Here is an 18,496-nt window from a genome sequence, read left to right on the forward strand (position 1 = left end):
ATCTTTGAGAGAATTTTGTGGAATTTGCTCCAATGATCTCCTAAAGCATTAAAATTAAACAAATTTCACCAGTCGTATTTTTCAATGTAAAAAGAATTTTAAAATTATTTAAAAAATGATCATTACCTTTTCCTGGAACCACTGTTCACTTCTGGTCGCTGCAACCGATGTAAAAACGGAGAGCCAATATATGCCCCTTGGGAACACGCGTCCAACACTTCCTACGAACCAACAAATTCAAATGAGATTAAAAAGGTCATCTTTATTAATTCCCAATTTTAGCCCAGAAATAAATTAGTAATAAAATACGATAAACGAGTAAAGACTTAATAATACCATCGACATATTGACAGGTATAGTGAACACATTGTCCACGCGGTCCTCCCTTTGAAATTCCGAAACGCTACTCCTAGAAACATGAATAATTGTAACCTTATCATTCCATCTTTGTGTTTGACTGAAGCATTACATTAAATTGCAATACATCCTCACCACCGCAAGTGCACTGAATCACGAAACATTTGTTCCATCACAACCTGAAATTTATGGTGCAAGTTCAAATTTTCTTTGAAGGTCGCAAAGCAGATTCCCATCACTATATCGATAATATGCCAAGCTGCGTCGACAACAACGTCATGTTTTCCCCAGACGAAATTGGCTTCATCTTCCCTATCAAATGGAATTTGCACATCTTTCCTACGGACAGACTCGACCTGATACAAATAGTTAATACACCAAAGGCTATAAATTACAACTCAATTGTAACAATTTCCTTGAGCTGAACTCACAAAGAAATTTGCTGGGCAGTGGTTGCCCTCAATGAACACAGATGCGTCGGGGTCTCCCATACAGTAGTCTAAAGCCCTTGATAGCATGACAAAGTCATCGACATCTACATCGCTCAGCCTTTCAAGCCCTTGTTGCTTCAGCAAGTACAGGAACCCTTGTTCAACATTGTCCAGAAATTCTTGCTTGAGAAATAAAGGGTCACAAATCATGTGAACCAATCGGACAGAGTTGTGAAATAGTTTTGTAACCCTCAAATGGCTGCTCACGTCCTCAACATTAACTCCGGTTATAAAATAAAACATGCGTTTTGTCTGCTCATCAATAACGGCTTGAATTTCAGTATCAGAATTTTTCAACTTGTCTTTGATCGTCGGATTAGGACGGACTTGTCGCTTTTTTCGTTGCTTCATTCCAATTGAAGTGAGATAATTATCGTCTTGAAGTTCATCAACGATAACGTCCGTAATAATGGGAAATGGCTCACAAATTGGTACATCAGGGTTGATGATTTCTTTATTATTAAGGAGGTGCAATATTGTAATAACCCTGATTTCATAAAAATATAAATATCCGTAGCTAGCTAACCATCGCTTTCAACCAAAGTCGTTTTGTCATCTATTATTTTGCCTGGAATAATTAGCTGAGCCTACAACACAGACAATCTTCAGCAATTTTGCATCATTGGATTTCCGTTTGTTTCAACTTGCCTCCGTGTACTGAAGTCTGTTAGAACAATGCCAGTCATCTCGCACACAAATGTTTTTATTGAAACAGAACCTGCATGACAATAAAACTTTAATTTTGTAATTAAAAATGATACTGAGGCTGATTTCATAATTTAAACAGTAGTGACATTAAGCACTGTTACTGTAATTCGTGTTCCAGGGGATCTTTTGCTGGTTGCACAGCCCCAATAACCACAGGTTCCTTGAAAAGTAGTCCATATGGACAGTATCCACTAGAATTATTCACAGCTTGATTGCTATGTACAGTTTGCAACCCTTTATAGCAAAATCTAACATCTGCAAATGTATTTGCGACAAACAATGTATTTGCAAAGAATACAACCAGCTTAAGGGAATGGCCAATAAAGTACATATTGAATGAAACTCTGTTTAAAACTCTTGAGAAAATGACAGCACAACTTTAGCTCTATTTATTATTTTGTCGAGCTTTGTTATCCGAAACTAAAAATAAAAATTTAATAAGCAAAAATATTTATATCAATAAACCAGCTACAACTTTGTGTACACACTTTTTGTACTCGACTTGCACTCAATATCACTTTAAATTTATTTTGAAAAATTTATGTACGGTGCTAAATTATGGTAAGAAATTTTGTAAATTATTGGTGTCATTCAACTGCCCGAATTCCACGAACAGCACCAGATTCACGCATCTATGTAAACATTACAACTCGTTGTTTAAACAATTTAAGTAATGACTAAAGTGGAGTTACTACTGATAAAACCTACTGCATTCAGTTCATCAGCAACTTGTTCCTCGTAAAGTCGAGCTTCTGTCAACGTCATGTCGATCCATTGGTCAATCCAGCAAAACATGCGTCTAAAAATATGTATAAAGCTGACCAAATCCTGCAACTTCAATAGATTTTTCTATCAAAGAACATATGTACCTGTGAAACGATGAGAAAACCCTTTGCTCATTTTTCTGAATAAAGTTTTCTAGTCGATTTTGAAGACCAAAAACTTTAAATTCGCACGTGACAAGTTTGTAGCTACACATTACGGGCTCGGCCTTAAAAAATTAGTCGTTCTTGTTAAAATTCTCACATTCATTTCAGAATACTAATTGCATTCTCACTTCGTTGATCCAGTTCGTGGTCAGAGGACCCCTCAGGGTTTTTGACGATCTATAGCGTCGCGGAATTTCATCTTCTGGCAGTTGTGCTTCTTCATCGGATCCTAAATTTTCTCCAATGTCAATCAAAACTACTTCACGTATCTTGAGCTGATCTGGAGTCAGGTTGAGAGCGTTCTCGGTATCGCCTCGGTCCTCCAGGTGGATGGATTCGACACTTATGCTCATCCGATCACCCAGGTATTCATTCTAAATGAAACTCATCACTGTATTAACATTCAGTAAATTAGGTGAAGGACGCACCCACCGATATTATCGTTTTAGAGTAAGGAAAAGCATTCCAACTTTCCTCCCTCAAATCTAAAGCTCCTTTCGGTGTTAACAGTCTCACAAAGCCTGGAACTTTGCTAAATAAAATGACATGGCTTAAGCACATTTGCATGTAGTTGAAGCCGTACTGAAGGAGTCGTACTTGTTAATATGATATTTTTTGAGTGTGTATTGTCCAGCTCCCAATATTACGCCTGATGGTAGTGCGACCTCTTCAAATGGCTCATTTGTGATAATTTCTATCCCATCGCCTCCACCAGTCTCCCGTTTCGCTGTCTCTGCGACGGAATATACCTGACCCCGACGATACTGCAACAATTATGACAACAAATCATCATCCGAGAATGTTGAGAATGTTGAGAAACGGAGAAAATTTGTTCGGTTGGTGTGACCATTTATTTGCAGACTTACCTCATCTAAAGTCATAGGCATTGGTATACGGCTGAAAAAAGTATTACGGTTGAGCTACTGAATGCATAATGTAGAAAATATGTGCAAATGTAACTTTGTTTGTATGCATGTAATTACGTACAACTCCTTTATAATCATGTCTGTTTACGAACTATGATTTAGATTCCTTTCGCAATGGAGACAGGATATTAATCGCCCTCGGTGAAGGAAGACTTATTGAGATTTCATTTTGAAGCCCATCGCATATTACAAATTATAGGAAAGTACATGCATTAGGAATTTAGAAAAATTATTCAACCAATTCCACCTTACTATAAATTTCTCTGTCTCATTTTATTATTCTTATTAGTCTCCAGAACACTTCCATGGATTTTTTTTGCAAACTGTTTACGTGACATCGCTCGGGTGCTTAGGTAATTAGATGATTATAAATTAATAGTAATGAATAATCAAATGAATGCGACATAAATTTTGGACTGTGCCATTATGTGTACAATCCAATGCAGTCTTATCTTACTACTCGTGAAAACATTACTCAATTCCTTCCAATTAAATGGCTTTCATCGTTAACATATAACATGGAACGCATTGACGCATATGTGCTGATAATAAATTCGGAGGTTTCAACCTTTTCTATGAACACAATTAACAACATGCTTGACAAAAAATGTTTGAATTGCATCAGTGGTCAAAGTCAATGGCGACTCTATGATTCAATAAATTTGTAAGTTACTTCAAACCTGAATCATTATTGTACTACGTTTACGTTGAGTTGCACACATTGATTCGCGAACACTTATGCCAATCGCAAAAACTTATTGTTCGCTCACTCTTGCATTAAGTCGTCATCAATTATATGATCAGACTGATAAGGTTCTCAGCTCATCAATATAAGTTGGCATGTCTTTGTTATAAATCATTATTTGCCTGTCCCCTGACACTGGCAATACTCGTATTATTCATGTAAAGGATTGAGAAACCAATACAATTTTTAATTTCCAAAATGAAAAAGTTCTTGGTTTTACTGCAATTATTTGCATCCGCACTTTTACTCCTGATTGGCCCAAGTTCCGGGCAGCTTCTTCAGGCAAGGTCCGAAGCAAGCAAAACCCTTCCATTTGTGAGGACTAGCAGTAAAAGTGGGGACATTCGAAATGATCCAAGTCTGCCCTGGCGTCTTCCACAGAACATCAAGCCCAGTCGATATGAAGTCGATCTCATTCCCATTTTGGACGAAGACGTCGAGGGTCTCGGTGTGCGGTGGACGGTCCCAGGTTCTGTAAAAATCCACCTCGCCGCACATGACCAACCCACCAACAGGATCATTTTGCACGTCAATGACATCCAATTAATGACCAGCGAAACTACAGTACTTTTTAATACGACATTTAAAAAAGCTTGAAAGAAAAAAACGTTTGAAATTTTAAAATATTTTCACCAAATTCTAAATAGCTCAACAAGTTGGACGATAATTCCATCGTGAAAATTCTGGGCATGACTCTGAATCAAACTACCAATTTCTTGACACTAGAATTGGAGAAAGATTTGGAAATTAATGTTCCTTACGTTCTGAGATTTATTTTTGTATCTCAACTTCGAGAAGAGTTTCATGGAATGTATAGAAGTAGCTACATTGATCCCGAGACAAATGCAACAAAGTGGGTCCTGCTAAATATTTACTAAATGCAGAATACGCTCCGAAGGTCTAGGATAAATTTGTAAGAAACATATTTCAATGCAATTTTCAGATGGATTGCCATTACTCAAATGGAAGCGTTGCATGCCCGTGAATTGTTTCCTTGCTTTGACGAGCCGAGTTTTAAGGCTGTATTTAGCACGAAAATTGGTCGGAAAGACGATCAAATTGCTCTGACAAATGGTCCTTCCATCGGAAATGAATCTATGTAAGTAATACTTAAAGTAATAGTCATCATGTGCAGTTATTATACAAATAAATATACGTAATTCCTCCTTTATTTCAGACCACATTTTCCAGGTTGGACTTGGGAGACATTTGGTGACACGGTCCCAATGTCAACTTATCTCTTTGCAGCAGTGATTTCTGAGTACGGCTATTCTGAAGCACCGAGCACAATCCTTCCAGATACAGTGGTTCGAGTAAGTTCATATTTACACGACCGTGAAGTATAACGATGATATTGATCGTATTGCTATGTTCAACCCTATGCGATATATGTACTTTAAATGGTGTTTTTAGAATACCACATCATGTAATTCCGGTATTATAAAATTTCGCTTCCTTCCCTCGCAGACTTATGCACCAAAGCATCATATTCAACGGCAAGGTGGTGTCTATCCATCAGAAAAAGCTGCCCTTATACTCAAAGACTTTGAGACAAGATTTGGGCAGAAATATCCCTTGGCTAAAATGGACTTGGCCTCAGTCACAGACTTTACCTTTGGAGCAATGGAAAACTTTGGCCTTAATATTTACCAGTATTTACAAAATAAAAATATGATACTGTGTACAAATTTTAGCAATTTTTTCTTAAACAGGCAACAACTTTTATTGCTTTTCTCTGATGAAACTACTGAAAATGAACGAGGACGTTTGACTCAAATTCTTGCGCATGAATTGGTACAAAAAAATACAACATAACTTTATTAACATTAAGACTTTTCGTTAACCTCTGGAAATTTCCTTCTGTGTAGGCACATCAATGGTTTGGGAATTTGGTTTCTCCAGGATGGTGGACATATATTTGGCTGAACGAGGGGTACAGTTCGTGTATTAAATATTGCTCCCCATTGTCCTTCTCCATAAATAAATATGTATTATGTACTTGTGACTTACAGAATTTCAACATTCGTCCAATTTGTTGGGTTAGAGGCTGTGGTACCTGAGTTCAAATCTTGGGATTTATTTATCGACTTGACTCTACAACGTGCCCTGGCTTATGATGCCATTCAGGCAACTAGCCACCCCCTCAAGATCCCCGAAGAGAGATGGGCTCAGCAAGACGCAATGTCGTGGTTCGACGTAATCGCTTATCAAAAGGGTGGCAGCATTGCAAGAATGATGGAAGGATTTTTAACCCCACCTGTATTTCTACAAGGGCTTAAGACATATCAAGAAAACAAGTAAATTAGAGTTCCACGAGGTTCATCGCTCGTGAAACAGAAATTATTTCACATTATTTTGGTTTCCAGATACCTTCAAGATGCAGTTCAGGACGACTTATTCGAAGCTTTGGATGTACACGCCACAGGGAAATTACCCGCTAATACGAATGTAAGTCAAGTGATGTCAGGATGGACACTACAATCTGGATTCCCATTGTTACAAGTGTCTGTCAACGACGCAAATAAAATTGATGTCACTCAGGTAAATTCTTAAAAGAAAGTTTTGCATTAAAGGCATACATTTTAGCTGAAAAGTCGAATGACAATAAAAATAATTTTGTCCTTTAGACAAAATACAAGGAGCCCAATTCTCCTGATATTTGGGTAGTTCCTGTGTCGGTGGCAAGCAAAGATAATCCTGAGTTTGGAGCAGAGCCGGAGTATTGGCTAACGGGAAAAGCTTTGACTCTAAATGAAGCCGCAGATAAATGGGTGATTCTTAATGCAGGGTTGACAGGTGGACTGAGAAAATCTATATGTACATATCTATGCATTAAAATACTTATTAACACGACAATGAATTTTCGCAGGATACTATCGAGTTCTATACAACGATGCACTCGAAAGATTAATTCTAGAGCAGTTACAACAGGACCATGACGTTATCCATTCCCATTCTAGGAGCCAATTGTTAGACGATTATTTCAACTTTGTTTGGGATGGTAAGAATAAATATAGGTAGTTATTCGTTTATTCATCGTGACACCCACACAAAAAAATAATCAATGTAGGACAATCTGGCGTCGTCATACAGCAAGCACTTGCCTTCACAAAGTACATGTCGACCAAGGCAGAGACAGAAATGGTCGTGTGGACTCCACTCCTCAAACATTTGGAGCACTACCTCAACACGTTTGGTGGCACAGGAATGCTCGAAGATCTGAAGGTACGAAAAAATACATGCATTTAGCACTTTGAAGAATGTCATATCAAAACACGCGAGACAAGTATTTTGTTTGCACAGGCTTATCTTCTTCCACGAATCAAGGCTTCAATCACAGCTTCCGGAGGTTATGACAAAATCGATCAGAACTCAAAAGGTATTGACGTAATGAGCCATACCCAACTGCTGGACTGGGCTTGTGCATTGGATGATCCTGATTGCCTTGCTTATGCTGCAACTTCCATTGACACGTGGAAAACGGACATTAGAAACAATCCGTAAGATCAATTGATTGGAATTTATAGTGCAAAACTATGTTACATTTATGTAATCAATTCTGATCCAGAATCAATCGCGACCTGAAGCCAGTGCTGTACTGCGCTGCAACACGCAAGGATAAGTCCTACGGAGAATTCCTGAGGACAGAATACAGTGGAACGACAAATGGGCTTAGTCCTGCACAGAAGACGCTCTTGCTCCGAGCATTTCACTGCATTGACGACGGTCCGATGATTCGCACGCTTCTTGAAGAGACTTTAACCGAGAACTTATTCAAGACCAAAGCTGATGCTGCCACATTTCTTCAATCGTTGGCTTCAAATTACAAGGTGCGAGACCATCTAGTTTCATTCATCATGGAAAAGACGGCCGACATTATGACTTGGTTTGGAGCTGATACTGGTAAATCTGTGTTGACTTCGGTTGTGTCATCGTTAAGCAATTTTATGAGTACCACCAGCGAGCTGGAGCAGGTAAATAAGAAGATGAATAAGTAATGCAAATAATAGTTACTTTGTTTAAAATCTATAAAAATTCTTATTAAAAATTGTGTAGATTGAGACGTTTGCGTCTGAAAATGAGAACATCTTCAATGGAGCCCTGAATACTTACATTAATAAAATTAAGGGCAACATTGACCTCATCGAGAAATTTGGAAAACCGATGCAACAATTTTTCAAAGACAATCCCGTAAATAACAGTGGTAATTCTATTGCTACCTTTAATTATCTTTTTATTACGTTCGCTTTAAGTTTTGTTTTGCGATTGTTGTAAAATTACATGTACAAATGATAAGCCGTGGTTATTAAATCTTTTTCTTTAAAGAATCATCATTGTTCAATGTTACAATTTCATGTGCATGACACTTGCATGAAATATGTACAATTACTTTTATTTTAAATCAGTAAGTTCGTAGAGTGAGACGTGTCTATTCATCAGGCATAATATGCATATTGCAATTAACAACAACACGTACAGAGTTGAAATAATTATCCACAGTCACGCATACGTTTTTACATTCAATGAGATTGTTAAGTTTATATTGAAACGTTATCAATTTGTTGGAAGGGAGATTGTCCCCAAATTAATCATTCCCTTATGAATAATACCGGTAATTGACTATGTTTGTATGACTCAAATCGTGATCTTATGTCATATGCATATGTCAGAGAGAATAATACAATATATCAATAGCTCTAACGAATGACTAATTTCAAGTGACTGCTGTACATATGTGTATATGCATATATGAGTGATTGATTTGAGTATGATATTTATCAAAAATCGGATCAAATATACATATAATATATTTTATAAAGCAAATATGTAATTATGTATGAGGAGTGTTAAATAAAAGCTGTTGCTGGTTTTCCCGAAACGAGACAAATCTCAAATAATCCAGATATTTTTATAAATACCATGTCCTTCAACGGAGCAACAAATGTCATTGACCAAAGACCACTTTCCCCGATCATAATCCTGCGTTGACCCAATTCTGTCCCATAAAATGATTGCCCTGCATTGTTACAGAGAAAGATTACAATGTGTGAGTGTCTTCTCCGAAGGTTTTGCGATATCCTAAAAACATAAATTGATATTAATCACATAAGCTTATTTGCTTCTGGAAAAATCTAAGCCACATTATTTATTTGTTTACACATGTGAAAATGTTTCCTGAAAATTATGTGACGTGCCAAAGATTTCCTAGATAAATAGAATAGCAATAAGCATAAATAATGCAGTAAATACGCACACGCTATTGTTGTTGACTGCTCTACAAATAAATGTACAAGGCTTTTGTCACTGTTCATTAGTAGCTGAGATTTTGAATCAATTTTTGCCATGTGCAGTCGAGTGCAACGTATTCATAACTTATTATGCGTACGCCAGTGAGACAAAGTTGTACAATAGTCGCACATATGTATGTAGAAGGAGCCACCTTAATTATACTCGAAAAATGCAGCATTTTATTGTTAAAGGTAAACAGTGTCGTCAATGCAAATGAGAGAACGCGCTTGATGCCAACTGACACGTCTCTTTTGTATTTAAAAAACGGTTAGCCAACCGCAGAAAGACTTGGCTGACATAACACGTAGGATATCAAACATGAGGTTGTTGTTGACGAATCGATCCATCGATGTTCCATTTTAACAAAGATAACAAAAGATTGGTTCGTATAAAGGTGCCAACCGCGGATCTGTTGAGCATCAGTCTCCAGTCGCCGTCGAATCCCAATTCAAAAGACCTGCACAAATTGTGACTCATTCCAACACCAAAGCACCTGTGTATACTAACCTACCTTTCCAGAATGAAACTCTTAATTTGCCTCATCCTTTCCCTAACACCTGCCGCATTGGGTTCCAAATTAAAGAAAAATGACGACTCGGTAAGCTAAACTTCGGGAATTGCATACTTATTCTAGTACATATTTTACCTGTCATATCTTTTAGAATTCATGCATTTGTCCCATGACTTATCATCCTGTTTGTGGTTCTGATGCTGTCACGTATTCAAATGAATGTTTCTTCCAATGTGCTCAAAGTGAACATCCAGGTATGTACATCACCACCTCCAATTACTTAATCCAACCACACATATATTAATAGTTGCACAAGCTAAAATATTGAGTAAAGTCAGCTTACAATCAGCCTATCAGCCATCCTCCATCGCTCAATTTATGAATAACATTTTGTTATTGTTCCCAGAATTAACAATATTTAGTCAAGGGGAGTGTCCGGTATCAATAGACGATCCAACGTTTTTTGGAGATGAAGTACAGTCATCGCTACAGGTTTGTGACTCAGATTAACTCGACGATCAATTTATTATTAAACCCGACCTGGCATAATATTTGCTTGTGCATGAACAGGATGAATCTCCGAGATGTGTTTGTTCAATGGATTATAAACCCGTTTGTGGCACTGATATGAAAACTTATGGAAATATCTGCATTTTCAATTGTGAGCGACAACAGAATCCAGGTAAACATTGCAATATTTTATTTTATTTTACATATGTATCTTAGCCTATTCTGTAATTCTTTGTGTAAAGTTGACGTCTTTTTATTTATAGCTTTGGGAGTGGCAGCACATGGCGAATGTCCTAAACCAGAGTTGGTTGATGTAAGGATAATATATTTACAGTGGAATTTTATGATGAATTTGTGTCAAATTACTATTGCTTTCAGACTCTCCATCCACCCAAAAGAGCTTTGGATCAAGCAAGTCCGACGTCGAAAAAAGGCGTCCAGGCACGACGTCCAAGAATTATATTAGCCGACAAGCCGAATTATCCTATTATTTAACACCAGTTTATTTTATTTTGGCGTTCAAATTATTCAATTTGTGCCAAGAATTTGGGTAGTTGAGTGACTTCTACACCAAAATAAAATAAACTGGTGTTAAATAATAGGATAATTCAGCTTGTCGGCTAACATAATTCTTGGACTTCGTGCCTGGACGCCTTTTTTCGACGTCGGACTTGCTTGATCCAAAGCTCGTTTGGGTGGATGGAGAGTCTGAAAGCAATAGTACTCGTTGTCACCATTTCATATTTTTATACGATTTTCTCCAGGCTCCTGTACAACACCAACTGAAGCCTATTCCATTCAGACTTAAATCGGCGTCGCTTAGGAGAAACGACGAAAACGAGAAGTTTTGCCTTTGTACGAGGGAATACCGACCAGTTTGTGGGAGCAACAGGGTCACATATGCAAATCCATGTGAATTCAATTGTGCCAAGAAGACCAACGCTGACCTTAAGATATTGACACACGGAACTTGTGATGACCTGGAATGAGAGGAATTCGTTCACATCACCAAACCAACTCAGAACTGATTTCTTTACGCGTTTGCCAAAGATTACTTAACTACTTACATACATTTTAGTTCAGGCAGTGCACAGTGGATACAAAAATATGTATATGAAAATAAATTATGAAAGTTCAAATCAGAAGAAAGGCCAAGATCTCATAATTTCATTTAAATCATTCAGTTGACTTTATTTAAAAAATCATCAATTCCAACATGAACATACAATATATTATTTGTCAAGTACTTCTTACGGTAATTCACGCCTGATATTACAAGGAGAATGAAATTATTTACAAAACGCTTATATTCTTAAATCCAGGTTTTTGGTATTTAATTTATTTGCGAATTTTGACATATTATTGAATTAAATTACATAGATTATTTTATTTTCTGGATTTTATGCCTTATTAGCATGGTTCAAACTTGAAGATTTTCAATTCTGCAATAAATTGTGTAATGTTTGTGTAAACTAACTACTTGTCAAAGTGGTGTATGAATAGTTTAAAGCTTACTGTTGTTTTTGCATCTGGCGTTTTCAAAGTGACAAACATTCGGGTAAGTTTTTGCATTAGTGGCGCAGACCGGCCGGTACTGATCTTCACAGGGAATGTCACATCCCATGACTCCGATTGATCCAGCGTCTCCAGGAGACTACGCAATAATATTCTTATTCAAAATTACCCTCACCGTGTCATCAGCAAATATGTCACAATTTCTTACACATGGCCCATTGGATTGCGGTGCCAGACCTGGGAACCAAAGTTTGAGTAGAAATTGTCATATTTACATTTGTATAATTATTACTTGGATTGTAGCATTTTGCAATTGACAGTTCGCACAGGTTTCTGTATGTTTTATTGTCTGTTCCGCATAATGATTCCTCCCTCATGGGACAGATTCGTGTCAAACAGTTTTCATACGTTTTCTGCGGTTTAATTGTAGATAGATCAAGACAGATTAATCTTTTTTAACTCATGTGATACTAAAAAATAGTGAGTATAACAGGAATCTTACACATCTGCCCTCATGTTTTAAATCCAGTCCTGCAACATCACAAGAAATATTCATGGTTTTTGTATCAATTCTACTTCAGTATTAGCAGTAAATAAAAATTTATTTTTATTTACCAGGTGTCCGACACATGGCTTTGGACAATTGGCATCGTGACGAATAAGTGATACCTTTAGAGAAAGTACATTTATTAGAGATATTAGAGATATTAGAAATGACATTTATTAGAGACTTATTCAATGATATTTTTTTTACCATCATTGGCGCAGACCGGACTATGGCGTGCACTGCAAAATGTGTCAGCACAATTTGAATCGTTTGTCACCATTTCGCCAACAGTTGGAATCGTTGACGTTTCGGTTGTGGTGACTGCCTCAGTTTCCAGTTCTGGGGCTGTGGTGCCAATTGTAACGACAGACTCGCTTTCCTTCTTCTGACAAAGAACACAAAAACAAATCGTGGTAATGCTTTCACAGTTTGAAAGCTATTTTGCTTATCCATTATAAAACTTACACATGCACCAGGATGCACCACAAAGAGTGCTGAAATTTACAAAATGATTAAGAAGTACGTACAATTTGTTATTTCTCGTTGATATCGTCTTACCTGGATCCTTGCACTGAGCCTGAGAATACGTGCACCCATTTAGATAAGTGACCGAGTCCGACCCACAGAGTAACGCCGGTTCTCCTCCGCAAAGAAATTCATAGCACGGGGACTGCTGAGCTCGTAAGGATACACTTTCCTGTTCAAGAAATATGATACCTTTTTAAATTTCTATTGCCACGATGGATATTTTGAATAATGAATCATCAATATTTTTACCCCCGTTCCAAGCAGAATAAGTACAAGTAAAAATTGTACTTTTCTGAATACCATTTTTTTAAAGCCGAGCACAAACGCTGGTGAAAAGGTGCAATATTATCGTCTCAATTTGAATGTAATAATGGTATGGTTGGCCATTTCTACACCGAGTTTTATACCAAACGGAATCCTAATTAGTTGCAAATTCTATTTCACTTTTCCATCGCAATTCTATAGTGCAACACATGTATGCATGTTCTGGTTTTGGTCATCCTAATGCATAATTCGGATTTCACTTTTATTGTTGCAGTTTTATACTGCTTCTCATCTAAATTTATACGCATTGTTGTTTATTCGTATTTTTACGACGTGGACTTGGTCCAAATGTCTCTTAATGCTAATTTCACAGAATTCTAGGATGAATAACCAACGAATGAAACAACAATTTTATTTAAAAATATCGGCAACTGTCATATTTATTTAGAACAAATGGAGAAACTAAATTTCTACGAAATAACTTATCCATAAAGTAGTAACAATATGCTCTCGAGACCATTTAGCAATGCGTGAAAGAAGAAATCACATCATTCAGTCCGATCTCTTTCAGTGCAAAATGTCCAGGACTTCCAGGGACCATTTTAATACATTTTTTGCATTCTCTCTCCCTGCAGACTTTGACGCAACGGTGATGCGTTTGCAATGAGGAAGCTTCGTCATCAAACACCTTTGGCAGATTGTAGCATCTTGGTCCAACTTCTTGGTGATATTTTTTCCCTGCATAATAATTAAAACTTTATTAAGGAAGTAATTACCAGACAATTTTATGAAGGTGTTTAAACACTACTCACCTTGGTGGTTTTCATGCTCAAACAAAGTCAAATGAGCCCACCCGTGTTCTGCAGCAGGTGTTTGAAAATGAGCCGCACTAACCCCTATACGACATAGTGTTCCAACCCATGCGATTATTACCAGTGTAATTACAGATTGATGTACACTACGAATTAATTCCATCTGTGCTATTCAAATAATCAAAAACGGTGGATAAAATTCTGGAGTAACTGAACGACGTGAAAATTGAAACACCAAGTCACGACGACTAAGCACTATCTCGTTCTCTGATAACTATCAAAAGGGCACTGCCATCGGAAACATTCCCATTTAAACGTTACGTGTTGCTGTGAAGTACTGTGAAGACAAATGCACGTGTGGCACAATGTACAATCCTATGAGAGAAGAAGGCACATTTTCAAATATCATTCATTCATGTCTTGCATTGCTTCTCTTATTGATTTCATGCGGAAGTTGCGTCCTTCCGCTTTCCGCAAGCAAAAAGTCGCAAAAGAGAATGTCAACATAATCACTCTTGCAAATTGCTAAAAATCAATTTTATGAGGTAGTCGTACATTCAACGTAGCATTGATAAATATATTTATGAACCAGAACCTCTCGTTTTCTTTTGCGTGCCTGACATTCAATTTCTATGTATTAATGCTTACTGTAGGTTGGGAGAATTGATTAGGTTTGATCCTTCCTTGTGGTTTGGTTACGAAACGTGTTGGAAATCTAATTTGGAATATTCTCTCGAGACTGTATGGCTACAATTGATTTTTATTTTATACCATATTGAAGTATTTATCCTGCTTTTGCTCAATTAAGTTTGTTTAGATACTTCTTAAATACTTCTGTAATTTCAAGTGACGTTTTCACACTCATGTTTAATGACTCCCGAAAAAAAAAGATGACAAAAAATCAGCAACAACCCCATGTACACGTACGTGGGATAAAAGTAATTAATGAGCATACATTCTTGACGTCAGTAGTATAAGAAAAGTTTGTAAAGCAGAATGGTGAAGACCCAAACCCAACTTTTTCAAGTCTTTCAGTCAGGTTTGCTACTGCTGCCTTGTTCCTGAAAAGTAAAATGCAAATTTCATTTATAACGCAAATCATCATTCATCATACAAGTCATAAAAGCGGGAATAGCATACCAAGACAAACCCCACACAAGATCAACCCCATCGTCTGTGACGAGTATCATGCACATCAAATTTTACGACAATTTGCATTACTTAAAACTCGCATTTTCATCACGTTGACCGAAGCATCCTTACTCTTGTCAGAAATTACCTCGACTCCCATTACGTAGATGTAGATCTATAGATGTACATATATGTACATACTTACATATGTACGTATGTACGTATGCGGTGTCCTGGTCGTCATTTGACCAGCACTTTCTCGCTAATTATTTTCAGATCCGGGAACTCGTACTTGGCTACAGAAACAAAGGTCGGTAGTTTCCCAATCCCTCCTAAATAAATACTTTTAGTGAGGTCCCCGTACACCGAGTCGGTATTAGTATAGTCTCCATATTAGTCTCCAAATCCACACTATCATAACCAAGATTTATTCTTTGGAGGATGGTACGCTGGACTGATGCCTATCTAAAGTGAATATTTCAAATAGAAAATGCAAATAATAAAAGACAAAATTCATGAAGATCAATGTATGCAAACTTGTTTAAATTACTTGATGAACGATGTCCATGTACTTATGTATTTGTCTAAATAATTTAAAAGATCTTGCGTTTATTTAAAAAAATGATTCGATGTGTCATTATCCAAATTGATGGAAACGAGAAGGAAGATGAATCAGCACAACTATTATTATTGATAACGAATGTTGATAACTCCATAGGTCGGGTTTCATACATGGCTGTATATTTTGAGTCTGCACTGTGTGTTTTAAATAGCACGTACAGATAATGCTGTACAGTGTTTGAATATTTTGAGACTGTTGATCATTAGAGAAACATTACAAAAACTGAAAATTGCACCAGCCTACCCGGTTTGCATGCATTTCACTTGAAAATTCCCAGAATCAAGTGCAAACGTAGAACGTCAAGGCATAGAACAAGGTAAACAGTTTTTGAGTAAAAAAGACTAACTGAATTTCTTAAAAAAAACTCACATTTGCACTAATCATGCAAAGAAATGAATAATGATTCCATGGTCGTCGGTACATTGATTACAGATCATAATCTCTGCATGTGGCAAATGTGGAAACGGGAACTTTTGTTGCAACAGGATTGACACGCCTGGACCAAGATGATGAGTTGAGGGTTGGTCAGCATTGACGCAAATTATGGATTTTCCAGTTGAACTGAACAATTCGTTTGGCAAAGGAAATTTGTGAATGAAAGTCGCCTTTTTGGTGAAGTGCGAATTATTAATTCAAGAAGCAAAGAAAGAAATTATTTGAATACGGTGGATCAATCCATTTTGAACGAGAATGTAATGTTACATAGATATTCAGACCCCAGAAAGCATTAGAGGATTTCATACGCTAAACATAATTGTCTATGTGTTTGCATTATACGTATCCTCACGTGGGCCAATTTACATAATTAATGCAAAAATGCCGACCAAACTTATTTGATCGCACCTTGGATTCGAAGCGAAACAATTGTCAACAACCTTTGCGTTACGAAAAAGGTTAAGCGCTATCCGCTGAAACCGTGCCATTCCACGTTCAGACCAAGATTAAGTGTTAATTCGTTTTCCTGTGTAGATAAGTGGAATCTACCATCAACAGAGATTTAGCAGGACTTTCTGAGGTCTTGGCCACCGATAGTGTTGTCTTAATTAATGTTAATACAGTGTGAAAAGTGGCTTAAATTCAGCGTAATGTCAATATAATTATACGCATTTTAGTGACCACAAGCTGAGGGTTATATATTCTGTTACTGCTAATTGTTTAGCTCAACTTATTTACCTGTTTGACGAGTAGGAAAAGGGGAATATTATTAATTTTCCCTAAAACCAGCCCAACCAGTCAATTAAATGTTCAGCCCATACAACTACATACATATGTACATACATATATACATATATTCACTGTATATAAGTGAATAGAGGAACATATTTCCTTCTATGCACTTACATAAATGTTCCACTATTGCATGATAAGCGTTCTTCAATCTATATTACACTAAAGCCAAACACTTTGTCTTACATAACAATAATAAATACATTTGTAGATTGCAAACCAATCATGTTTAACTTTTAATACTAAAAATAATGGTGTAAATAAATTATTAAATATATGAAAAATTTGATAAAAAACTACTTTTAAACGCTCAGTATAATTAATTAATGGACATTTGTTGAGTTGTAAGCCAACGCATGCAAAAACGCGTGACACAAGTCACAAGTGGGCATGGAACGATTTAGTCCTCCAGGAGTCAGTCGGCTCAGCATTCTCCAAATTTCTTAAGGACAAGTCGATATTCTAGAATGACAGGAAAAAAACGACCATTGTATAATCCTCTTCTTGTTATCTAACAAATATAATCTTTCCTGCCTTGCACCCAGTCGAGAGCAACAACACGCTTTATGAATGCATGTATATTATTCTGATTTTAGGTACACACAACACACCCTCGCAAAGCAGTCTAAAGATTGCTTACTTTGATACAAATCCGTGGCGTGTTTTGCTTTACAATGGAGAACGCATCTGTTGTGGTACGTATGATTGTCTGATCTGCAATTGCCATCTTAAAAATTTATCCAGAGTAGTGTTTGCATATAGTGTTTAATATATTGAAGGCTTACGCGCAGACAGGGGCAAAAATCAGAGGACCTACATAAATACATAAATGACGTATAATTAGCAAATTATAAGAAGATCTCCATTTCGTGGATATGTGGAAGATTTCACCCACAGTTACACGCGATCCCAAGATGCTTTTCAGATTTTATCCCGTCCGTTTCATCCGCCAAACAAAGATACCTCTACACACACACGAGGAGAATACTTGCGTGTGAATAATGTCTGGAAAAATGCATGCTCTCAAATGCGCATTAAATATAACTTACATAGTTAATTTTGTGTTTTGTACGATGCTTCGAAATGTCAAGCGTTGACTGGTTAAAGTTTTGTACAGGAGTGGAGGATACGACAAGTGTCAGAAATCCCCCAAAAATCAGAAGCAGTACTTTGATGAAAGACATGACGAATAAATTTATTTATGTATCGTTGGGTGTACTTAATAAGATTAAGATGTAGTATTTTGTAGTATAAATTGACAACTAATTAAAAATTTGTATGCAAGAGATTCAATAGTACTTTGTCCTTATTCACAGGATAAGTGTATAATGCATGCACCGTTAAAATGTTGCTGGTTTTTATACTCTCTGGAGCTTTAGTCATC

General features: G+C 36.8%; 6 protein-coding genes and 1 long non-coding RNA gene across 7 annotated transcripts; 2 read left to right on the forward strand and 5 right to left on the reverse strand.

Moving 5' to 3' along the window:
* Positions 1-2,071: 2,071 nt before the first annotated feature.
* Positions 2,072-3,014, reverse strand: LOC118436305 (phosphatidylinositol transfer protein beta isoform-like). Its single transcript, XM_035854082.1, has 5 exons — positions 2,918-3,014; positions 2,614-2,859; positions 2,426-2,547; positions 2,265-2,355; positions 2,072-2,188 (listed from the first exon to the last, which is right to left on the reverse strand). Exons 2-5 carry the CDS (start codon positions 2,836-2,838, stop codon positions 2,144-2,146), a joined length of 483 nt encoding a protein of 160 aa, XP_035709975.1. The 5' UTR covers positions 2,839-2,859; positions 2,918-3,014; the 3' UTR covers positions 2,072-2,143.
* Positions 3,015-3,018: 4 nt separating this feature from the next.
* LOC110852819 (phosphatidylinositol transfer protein alpha isoform-like) lies at positions 3,019-3,596 on the reverse strand. The gene is made up of 3 exons (XM_035854083.1): positions 3,473-3,596; positions 3,352-3,382; positions 3,019-3,249 (listed from the first exon to the last, which is right to left on the reverse strand). The coding sequence occupies exons 1-3, from the start codon at positions 3,487-3,489 to the stop codon at positions 3,037-3,039; spliced, it is 261 nt and encodes an 86-aa protein (XP_035709976.1). The 5' UTR covers positions 3,490-3,596; the 3' UTR covers positions 3,019-3,036.
* A 690-nt stretch (positions 3,597-4,286) lies between these two features.
* On the forward strand, positions 4,287-8,487 carry LOC110852517 (aminopeptidase N). Its single transcript, XM_022100614.2, has 15 exons — positions 4,287-4,720; positions 4,804-5,009; positions 5,100-5,255; positions 5,334-5,469; positions 5,624-5,808; positions 5,869-5,950; positions 6,025-6,089; positions 6,169-6,453; positions 6,523-6,697; positions 6,784-6,952; positions 7,026-7,157; positions 7,227-7,381; positions 7,460-7,656; positions 7,725-8,130; positions 8,213-8,487. The coding sequence occupies exons 1-15, from the start codon at positions 4,355-4,357 to the stop codon at positions 8,429-8,431; spliced, it is 2,934 nt and encodes a 977-aa protein (XP_021956306.1). The 5' UTR covers positions 4,287-4,354; the 3' UTR covers positions 8,432-8,487.
* Positions 8,488-9,850: 1,363 nt separating this feature from the next.
* Positions 9,851-11,611, forward strand: LOC110851763 (serine protease inhibitor dipetalogastin). The gene is made up of 6 exons (XM_022099657.2): positions 9,851-10,043; positions 10,108-10,210; positions 10,363-10,448; positions 10,527-10,638; positions 10,730-10,779; positions 11,231-11,611. Exons 1-6 carry the CDS (start codon positions 9,966-9,968, stop codon positions 11,453-11,455), a joined length of 654 nt encoding a protein of 217 aa, XP_021955349.1. The 5' UTR covers positions 9,851-9,965; the 3' UTR covers positions 11,456-11,611.
* A 167-nt stretch (positions 11,612-11,778) lies between these two features.
* LOC110851762 (four-domain proteases inhibitor) lies at positions 11,779-13,551 on the reverse strand. Its single transcript, XM_022099656.2, has 10 exons — positions 13,306-13,551; positions 13,087-13,225; positions 12,994-13,022; positions 12,736-12,913; positions 12,597-12,650; positions 12,484-12,512; positions 12,274-12,394; positions 12,190-12,218; positions 11,982-12,120; positions 11,779-11,908 (listed from the first exon to the last, which is right to left on the reverse strand). The coding sequence occupies exons 1-10, from the start codon at positions 13,357-13,359 to the stop codon at positions 11,877-11,879; spliced, it is 804 nt and encodes a 267-aa protein (XP_021955348.1). The 5' UTR covers positions 13,360-13,551; the 3' UTR covers positions 11,779-11,876.
* A 580-nt stretch (positions 13,552-14,131) lies between these two features.
* LOC118436180 lies at positions 14,132-17,137 on the reverse strand. Its single transcript, XR_004835278.1, has 2 exons — positions 15,814-17,137; positions 14,132-15,728 (listed from the first exon to the last, which is right to left on the reverse strand). It is a non-coding gene; the product is annotated as an uncharacterized LOC118436180 (long non-coding RNA).
* Positions 17,138-17,142: 5 nt separating this feature from the next.
* On the reverse strand, positions 17,143-18,450 carry LOC110852570. Its single transcript, XM_022100670.2, has 5 exons — positions 18,162-18,450; positions 18,008-18,077; positions 17,898-17,925; positions 17,753-17,826; positions 17,143-17,574 (listed from the first exon to the last, which is right to left on the reverse strand). The coding sequence occupies exons 1-5, from the start codon at positions 18,294-18,296 to the stop codon at positions 17,537-17,539; spliced, it is 345 nt and encodes a 114-aa protein (XP_021956362.1). The 5' UTR covers positions 18,297-18,450; the 3' UTR covers positions 17,143-17,536.
* Positions 18,451-18,496: the final 46 nt, after the last annotated feature.

This window comes from Folsomia candida, unplaced genomic scaffold, assembly GCF_002217175.1.
Source record: "Folsomia candida strain VU population unplaced genomic scaffold, ASM221717v1 Fcan01_Sc007, whole genome shotgun sequence".
Lineage (NCBI taxonomy): Eukaryota > Metazoa > Arthropoda > Collembola > Entomobryomorpha > Isotomidae > Folsomia > Folsomia candida.

Bases quoted from the DNA above. Each gene is read 5' to 3' on its own strand.
- LOC118436305 (XM_035854082.1), bottom strand. From the start codon at position 2,838: ATGAGCATAAGTGTCGAATCCATCCACCTGGAGGACCGAGGCGATACC. The intron at 2,548-2,613 runs GTGAGAATGCAA...TAATTTTTTAAG, and splicing joins CCACGAACTGGATCAACGAA to GCCGAGCCCGTAATGTGTAG. The intron at 2,356-2,425 runs GTACATATGTTC...ACATATTTTTAG, and splicing joins GTTTTCTCATCGTTTCACAG to ACGCATGTTTTGCTGGATTG.
- LOC110852819 (XM_035854083.1), bottom strand. The intron at 3,250-3,351 runs GTAAGTCTGCAA...TAATTGTTGCAG, and splicing joins TGCCTATGACTTTAGATGAG to TATCGTCGGGGTCAGGTATA.
- LOC110852517 (XM_022100614.2), top strand. From the start codon at position 4,355: ATGAAAAAGTTCTTGGTTTTACTGCAATTATTTGCATCCGCACTTTTA. The intron at 5,470-5,623 runs GTAAGTTCATAT...CTTCCCTCGCAG, and splicing joins TTCCAGATACAGTGGTTCGA to ACTTATGCACCAAAGCATCA. The intron at 5,951-6,024 runs GTACAAAAAAAT...CCTTCTGTGTAG, and splicing joins AAATTCTTGCGCATGAATTG to GCACATCAATGGTTTGGGAA.
- LOC110852570 (XM_022100670.2), bottom strand. From the start codon at position 18,296: ATGTCTTTCATCAAAGTACTGCTTCTGATTTTTGGGGGATTTCTGACA. The intron at 18,078-18,161 runs GTAAGTTATATT...GTGTGTGTGTAG, and splicing joins CAAAACACAAAATTAACTAT to AGGTATCTTTGTTTGGCGGA. The intron at 17,575-17,752 runs GTAAGCAATCTT...CTGTCATTCTAG, and splicing joins CGCCACGGATTTGTATCAAA to AATATCGACTTGTCCTTAAG.
- LOC110851762 (XM_022099656.2), bottom strand. From the start codon at position 13,359: ATGGTATTCAGAAAAGTACAATTTTTACTTGTACTTATTCTGCTTGGA. The intron at 13,023-13,086 runs GTAAGACGATAT...TGTAAATTTCAG, and splicing joins GGCTCAGTGCAAGGATCCAG to CACTCTTTGTGGTGCATCCT. The intron at 12,651-12,735 runs GTAAAAAAAATA...CTTTCTCTAAAG, and splicing joins TCCGGTCTGCGCCAATGATG to GTATCACTTATTCGTCACGA.
- LOC110851763 (XM_022099657.2), top strand. From the start codon at position 9,966: ATGAAACTCTTAATTTGCCTCATCCTTTCCCTAACACCTGCCGCATTG. The intron at 10,044-10,107 runs GTAAGCTAAACT...CATATCTTTTAG, and splicing joins TAAAGAAAAATGACGACTCG to AATTCATGCATTTGTCCCAT. The intron at 10,639-10,729 runs GTAAACATTGCA...TTTTATTTATAG, and splicing joins TGAGCGACAACAGAATCCAG to CTTTGGGAGTGGCAGCACAT.